General features: G+C 42.4%; 1 protein-coding gene across 1 annotated transcript; it reads right to left on the bottom strand.

Annotated features, from left to right (window-relative positions):
• Window positions 1-5,796: 5,796 nt before the first annotated feature.
• Window positions 5,797-6,779, bottom strand: LOC125309738 (transcription factor 21). Its single transcript, XM_048266827.1, has 2 exons — window positions 6,294-6,779; window positions 5,797-5,880 (listed from the first exon to the last, which is right to left on the bottom strand). The coding sequence occupies exons 1-2, from the start codon at window positions 6,735-6,737 to the stop codon at window positions 5,797-5,799; spliced, it is 528 nt and encodes a 175-aa protein (XP_048122784.1). The 5' UTR covers window positions 6,738-6,779.
• Window positions 6,780-8,329: the final 1,550 nt, after the last annotated feature.

Genomic DNA, 8,329 nt, shown 5'->3' with positions numbered 1-8,329 from the left:
AGATCTTTTCAGGCCATCATGGTTATATTAAAATTGTGACACTCAAGAGATCGATTTAAAAAACTTTCTCTATGTATAGAGCAAAAGGTAAACGTATTTCCTTCACTTCATTTATTTCATTGAAGTGTTTTCAATCAGTATACAATCTGTCATTTACTCTGGTTATGTCGTTGCTTCGTTCATTTTGTGAGTCCCGCAAAGAATTAAGTTCTTTGTATGTGACAGAAAGTAAGCCAGCTAAACCTGTGAAAATATGCAGCAACAAGGACAACACCACCATTAAGGGTATCCAGTAAATCCTTTTGTGTAAAGAGATAATAGCCAGGGGACAATGGCAACGGGCCCCTCCCTCATCTTGTAAGCAGGCTGGGAGAAGTGTGTGTGTGTGTGTGTGTGTGAGAGAGAGAGAGAGAGAGAGAGAGAGAGAGAGAGAGAGAGAGAGAGAGAGAGAGAGAGTGTGCGTGTGTTTCTCTGTGTGTGTGTGTGTGTGTTTGTGTGTGTGTGTGCGTAAGCTCCGCGAGAAAAAAACACTGGAGGGGCCCGCCATGGACACTCACCTCTTACCGGCAGCGGTCATCACGTCAGCGACCTGCCCAGAACAATGACAGGGGATACAAGAAGGAGGAGGAGGAGGAGGAGGAGGAGGAAGAGGACGAGAGTCAGAGAGGATAGTCTCAGGGCCTGTGGACATGGACAGGGATGTTGTCTTGTCAGTCTACACCCAGGCCAGAGCTCTTCCTCCCAAACCCACCCACACCTTCACCCCCACGTCCCCTGACCTCCACCTCCTCCTCAGGCCTCCTTCGCTCCCTGACTCGACCATTGCCTTAGAGCGGCGCACATCCAGCCACAAAGAGGCTCCATTCTCTCATGAGAGAGAGAGAGATAGGGAGGGAGAGAGAGAGAGAGGGAAGGGGAGCGGGGATGGGGTGTGGATTGGTGAGGGGGCATGTTGTGTGTGTGTGTGCGTGTGTGTGTGTGTGTGTGTGTGTGTGTGTGTGTGTGTGTGTGTGGTGTGTGAGGGGAGTGTGCGTGTGTGTGTGTGTGTGGGGGGGTGGTGCGCGTTCCTGCCCCCCCTGTAACTCTATCACCTGCCTAAAAGAAAACTGTGTCATCTCCCCCTGCCCGGCAGGAAGTCTCCCACAGACCAGATCAGACACACACGCTAATATTCAAAGTGACCTTCAGCGCGCCACCAAACTTTCTCACAGTCCCGTGCTGCCCCCTCCACACCCAACAATCCAAACACACACACACCCCTCCACACCCAACAATCCAAACACACACACACACACACCATACACACACACACACACACACACACACACACACACACACACACACACACACACACACACACACCACACACACACACACACACACACACACACACACACACACACACACACACACACACACACACACACACACACACACACACACATTCACAATTTACCTCCCCAAAATACACAATCACACACACACATTCACATACACACATGAACATGCTCCACAAGGGGTTTAACAAAGCTGTGACAAGTTGTTTTGAAACAAGATGGTCACATCTTCAAAAGCCTCAGATGATGTGCATAATGTGTGCCATAGTTTCTCACCACTGCCAATGCAAACATTATCAAGTGGGATAATCAAAGGAATAGTGGAAATGCTGCAGCTGTCAATAAGAGGAAGCTGTTTCAAAGTGTTTTACATTTTTTCATTCACTCCCTAAGTCAGTGTATTTTGTTTGTCTCAATCACAGTTTAATTCTTAAGCTGAGCTGAATAATGGCATTTCAAATGTCCTCATGAAGCCAAAAGTGAAGTAACACTGAAATCTGTAATAAGAGTTAAGCGCTCATGTGTTAGTTAGGCTGTACCTTGTGGATGGAAAGAATGAAAGCACACACACAGAGAGAGAGGGAGAGGGAGAGAGAGAGTTTGTGAGAGAGAATGTGTTTGTAAAACCTCAAAGCCTGCGACCCTGGGTCTCGGCCGGGACACAAGGCAGAAGTTTGTGCTTTTGGTTTAATCTACAAAGGAACCCTAAGAGAGCGTCAGTGTTGGCTTTGGACCTGCAGTTCCTTCCTGTTCATGGAAATTTCTTCATCGAAATATGTTTTGGTCCACAAAAAGTCCGAGAAGGCCTGGGTGGGTTCATGCTCCAGCACACAACCCCGATGTTCATGGAAATGTGTTCCACCTGAATAAAGGAGACTGCAAACACATCAAGAATGTCAAGAATTTAATTAAGTCAGGGATAATGTGGAGTATGCTTTTTGGCACTCAAGACAAAACATACTCACATATGAAAATGCACACACAAACACACACACACACACACACACACACACACACACACACACACACACACGTGCACACACACACACACACACACACACACACACACACACACACACACACAGCAAACAAATATACAGGGGGTAGGGGGTGGGGGGGTTAACATTTCAGCCTCTCTAAAACAACTTTTTTATCATTTCCAATATATATATATTTCCAACATATATATATTTCCAATATATATATATATATCCAAGACATAAATGGATACAATTAAATCCAGGACATTGATGTCAAACAAGAAGAGCTAGTCACCTAGGGGATATAGTGTAAAAGAAGCTCTAGACGTCTCAAATAGAACACTCTTGACCTCTGCTGGTTGGTTGGTGAACTCAAAGTCACCCTATGGGACACTGACTCAACAGCATTACAATGAAGTGGCCATGGACAATGAAGTCAATGTGTAATGTAAATGCACGAATAAGAAGAGTTACATGACTTATTTTAATGTGTAAGGCTGTTAACCATCATAGTATACCATTGTACAAACAAATACCATGTTATTTTAATTTTGACAAATTTTAACCCATTTCTCAAAACCACTGGTTTATTTTTAAAAGTCTACTTTTATTGTGTTTATAGTTAGAATTTATTTTTCCACTGTAAGTGAAGTGTCAAAATTGTACTATGTTACTGTAAGGTTGCTACACTTTTACTTTTGAAATATGCACAATATGCATGTACCTTTACAACCACTAGGTGGAACTGTTCAGTCTCATTCACTGGGCCTACTCCTTATGAATGGATCCATCTTACATTAATAACTGTGTGTGACAGAAATTTGGAAAATATAACAGAGCATAGCATGTCCTATCACTACAAATAAGAGTGTGCTTTGTGAGAAATGACACAGAACAACGTTTCAGTTTCTCAGTAAAACAATGAAGCAATTCACAAAAAAAATGGTAAAAAAGTCACAATGTATCACAGTAATAGATGACCGCGTTATTAAGCGTAATTTTCCAGCAAATCTCTGAATTAATCCTTTCCCATTGAGCAACCCGGCGGTGGGGAAAATGCAAGAGCTGATTGCCTTCTGTCCGCCAAAGTGCTTCATCTCAGCGGCGGCTGCCTCAGGAGACCAATTCAGTGTTCTGGGAAAAGCCAACTCCTCGACAGCTGCGCTCCACCAGAAATGTGATGAAAAGTCACCCTCTTCAGGGTTTAATTATCAGTGTTCTGCAGAGCATTCCAAAACCAACTTTCAGACTCGTAAGTGGGGGAATACCACAAAAGTTGCTGAGTTTATTTAGGGCTCTGTTATATTTTGATGAAGCGTTTTATTCTGGGGTCTTCACTGACACTCAGGTTGACATAAAAGGATTTCACTAGACGATGTGTTTAGTCTAAAAGAAGGGCTGACTAAGATCTTATCTGAATGTTTTATATAGCCTTCTAATGGGAAGATCAGACATGGGATGGGAAAAGTAAGAAGAGGCAGGCTTCAGAGAAGAAAAGGATTTTCATAACATGGAGAAGAGATCCATATGCATTAGACATCAGAAAAGAATAAAGGATGTATAGACTTAACACAGATAGATAGATAGATAGATAGATAGATAGATAGATAGATGCAGGCATGCATGCAAGTGTGGATGGATGAGAGGATGGCGATATGTAACACAACAGAACAGCCAAGTGTCTCTGTGCGTGTGTGACCTGGCAGCTCCAGGGACTGAAAGACCATTCTCCTCATTACACCAGGAGTCATTTGGCATGGTGAGGTAATGAGGCAGACTTAATACCATTGAACTTCAACTAATCCTCATTCATAATGGCGGAACCTTCTTAATGAAGAGAGGAACTTTTATACTGTCTCAGTAACGTGAAAGTTCTCCTGAGGAAGAGGATGAAGATACTGTAGCTAGAGGATAATAGGCCTTAGCTACCTTTTACAGCTGTCATGACATTCATTAAAAAAGGGCCCACTCCTTATTAAGTGTCCTTGTAACAGAGTACTTTAGCATGTAGTATGTACATTTCCATGTGTATGTACTCTATGTTATTGCACATTGCAAACTCTAATCTCAGACCAAAGCCATAACTTTACTTCAAATGACTTAACACGGTAATAGCTTGCAATATAAATGTATACTGTGTATAGCAGGGAGGGATTCTTAAAGTGCTTATTAAGCATTAATTACATTGTACCCAAACTAGGGCAATACTTTCCGAAAGCTTTTACAATCAGTGGTAACACATTAAATGCATCTCTTTCATTAAAATCACTATAAGGAGTTAATTGTAGTTGGAGATTGTCACTGAAATACAATGAATGATAGATCACAAACCTGTGATAAAATATTGGATATTGAGCTGTTGTTTATATCTATTTGCGGGGCGCTATAATAAATGAAAATATGTGGACATCTGCCTGTCAATATGAAATAAATAGACTGCATGCTGTCTATATACTTTATGTTCCAAATTGTCATGCATACAAATTATTACAATTTTCAAATAAATGTCTCAGGGGCCTAAAAATATAATGTCATTTTTAACAGAAATAAAAAGATACACAACAGTACATTCCATGTACCTCAACATGGGACTGCAGTTCAATGACAAGAAGTTTTGCAGTTTGTCATAAGTGCTATAGTGTAGAGGACCCACACTTAAACCACAGAAATAATGAGTACAACTTTCCTAAGTTAACTATGGGCCTCCCACAGTAACATCAATATTTCAGCACACTTATCAGTGGGAAACAGCCTAATGAAACAAACAACCTGAATCCTTCACATTGCCATAATGAATGCAAGTGTATTGAAGCACTCTTCCTTAAGTACGCTACACCATAATGGGACCTCGAAGTATATCTCAGGGCCACGTGGAAGATATGCAAATAGTTGTAGCCCAACAGAATTCGTAGTGGGTGAGAGCCTGAGGAGTGCGGTTAAGATTTTAATGTGACTTAAGAGTTAGGAAAAAAGATATTGACAATGTCACACAAAATTTTGCAAACCTCCAATGTATACTCATTTAAAAATGTCAATAATCAGAAAAGGTCACAGGCATAATGTAATTATGTGGGTCAACTGGAAGAGGCTACATTATATGTACCATATATCATGGCATAAACATTAATCTTATGAAAACATATTGCTTGAGATTACTTGACTCTCATTGAGATGACAATGCAATAGAATGAATTGCCAACTGGGAGATACACACATACTGTAAAAACATAAAGAAATAGTAGTGTCGGTAAAAATGCAGTCCAACCTCTAGCAGGTCTAGACAACCTGTCGCCATATGGAAACATTAGGTATAAATAGTCACAGTAACAAATTCCTATGTTAGAATTCGTAACACATTTGAGATTTCAAAGCAGTTTGTAAACTGAGACTGAGTTCAAGAAATGCAGCCATCGGTGGACAGAATGTGATAAATACGATTGTGGGAAGACTAAGTCCAGCATGTCTCCAGCAGGCATCACTCATGCAGTAGCCCCACACAATCTGGCAGCGGTCGCGATCTCTTTGCTGTCCTCTGGTCTGCCTGAGACCACAAAGGGCCACGTCTGTGGACAGAGAGAGTATACAACAAAATGGGATTGAGGTTGATTTGCCAGAGTCTGGAAAAGAAATGCATGGTATGTAGAACACCAGAAAACAACTTGTGAGAAAAAGTTGAGAGTTGTCCAAGTCTGGTCTTAAGGAGGCACAGACTATGACTTGTTTGAGTTGTTCTGGCATAACAATTCATTATGATATGGATATAATACCATCCAGAGGAATGGAGCATGGCCTGCTGAATATTAGTTACCATGCACAACAGGTGGCTATACATTCAGCCTACACACGAAAGTCCATGGAAAATTCAACTACTGTAGTTCTATCATATTTCACATAGCGGAGATCTGTTTAAACACTAACATACAACACGGGACTGTTGCAGAGACTTTTCTTCGTTGAAATCATTTTGGTCTCATACCAAATTTACCGGATGCACAAAACTGTTCTCATAACGGTCCTCCTGCAAGAGCTGCCTCAGATGAGAAATGTAGCTGGAGGCAAGTCGCAGCGTGTCCAGTTTGGAGAGCTTGGTGTCTGCCGGTACCCACGGCAAACTCGTCTTCAGTCTTGAGAAGGCTTTGCTAAGCACTCTCATTCGCGCCCTCTCCCTGGCGTTGGCGGCGTTCCTTTGAGTCTGGCGGCCATCCGATTGGTTTTTCCCCAGCCCCTTGGCGCTGGTCTTCGGCCGTTTGCTTTTCCCCTCGTAACTGTCGTCTATGCAGAATTCGTCCTCAGAGTTATCTCTTGAGTGGATAAGTGACTCCGATGTCATGTCCCGCGTGGGCCGTCTACTCTGTGCATTCAGCTGTAAAACAGGTAATTCGTGGATGTCCTCAGCATCACTCAGTGACCCGGTTGACATTGCTAATGCACCTGTTCCTTGCCAGATGAGGTTGAAGCTTCCCTAGGATAAATTGAAGAGTCTGTATTGAAATTATCACGACTTTATCAACAGCTACTCCAGCAGATGTTGTCTAAAACCATCCATTCTCAGATTATTGGAAATTAAAACTTTCAGAGGCATACTAGGCAGCTATAATGTAGAGACATATCATAACAAAAATCTTTGAGCCCAGAATTTTCACATGTTTGCGTCCTCCAGTGATGTTAAACCACTGTTAAAAAGACAGTGCGCTTTTGCGTTAATGAACTTGTTCTAAGTAGCCTAGTCTGCGTCCTTCAAAAGTGAAACTCTGTCCTCCCTCCCGCTCACAGCAGATTTAAATGTAAGGGACTCTGGGGTCTTCTCCCCACCCCTTTTTTCTTCAACCATCATTCCTAGGCTGAACATCATCCCCAGATTTACATAATCAAGGATTTTGACTGGTCTGTGAGGACAGTTACACACATGGACACATCTTGATAGGTGTGACCGGGAAGGCATAGCATAACATCTTAAACGTTTATTTGAATAAATGAAAAACAACAGGACTGCAAGGCAGATATATAACTAGATATACATTAGTATGTGTATTAACCCATCAAAATATAAGTGATGACATTCTGACAACTGTTAAATAACCATAGTTTGTCATGAATGCAGAAAATGATTTGCTTAAGCCAAAAAGATGTTTGTGGATGAGCACCACAGTTAAAGGACCTACATAATCTACACTTCCTATACCATGCCCTCCATGTCCCCATGTTTGTGCAGGAGTGCTTGTGTAACAGAATCATCTGAAAACCTTTATCAAACATCTCTAATCCAGCAGGCCACTTTCACAGAGCTATCTAGTTTCACCGCGTGTAGCGTGGTTTCACATACGGCTGATGTGCATTGGCTACAGCTGTCGGCACTTTCGGCTGTCACATCTGGAGCAGGCAGGGGGGGTGCGGTGGTGTAGGGTGGGGAGGGGAGTGATGAGGCGGTGGAGGAACTGGGGGAGAGGTGGCAGAGCCCCCGTGTGAACGAAGCCTTAGAGGAGCCACCCATTGGCACACAGAGTGGGAAAGTACTGGATGGTCCCAGATAGATGGCCACTGCATGGTAGCAGGTGTAGCACTGGGCCAGATGCGGCCTTAGCCTGGGATGGATCTGGTCGTTTGGACCTGGTTTTGTCAGACCATAAGCATGTTTCATCTCACAGTCTATGGTTATCTCTAGCTCTATCTTGCATCTTTATTTGTAGGCTACACTTAAAGACACCTTCATAACTGAAGACAGCTGCTTGAAACATGTCAATAGTACCTCATCAGATTGTTCCTTTTTGTCTTTGTGAGAATGCAAAATGAATGAAGGCTAGTTGTTTTTATAGGATAACTTGTCCTTTTTTATGTTTTTCATGTGTGGACTTGAAGGATTCTTTGGATTTGGTCAGTTAAGGCCAGTGCTATTCCATAGTGGTTTGGAAAGAAATGTGTTTAAAACAACATTAATCAGCACACATGTGTTTCAGGGGTTGAATATTAATGCCCTGGCCCAACTTCATTTCCTCTTCATTACTGGTGCTGCAT

This window comes from Alosa alosa, chromosome 16, assembly GCF_017589495.1.
Source record: "Alosa alosa isolate M-15738 ecotype Scorff River chromosome 16, AALO_Geno_1.1, whole genome shotgun sequence".
NCBI classification, from domain to species: domain Eukaryota; kingdom Metazoa; phylum Chordata; class Actinopteri; order Clupeiformes; family Clupeidae; genus Alosa; species Alosa alosa.
The sequence above is the reverse complement of the archived record's forward strand: the minus strand, read 5'-3'. Positions and strand labels throughout refer to the sequence as shown.

What these genes read in the sequence shown, in the direction of transcription:
- LOC125309738 (XM_048266827.1), bottom strand. Translation starts at nt 6,737, where the DNA reads ATGTCAACCGGGTCACTGAGTGATGCTGAGGACATCCACGAATTACCT. An exon ending in TTGTGCATCCGGTAAATTTG is followed by an intron (nt 5,881 to 6,293) that starts GTATGAGACCAA and finishes CTCTGTCCACAG; the next exon opens with ACGTGGCCCTTTGTGGTCTC.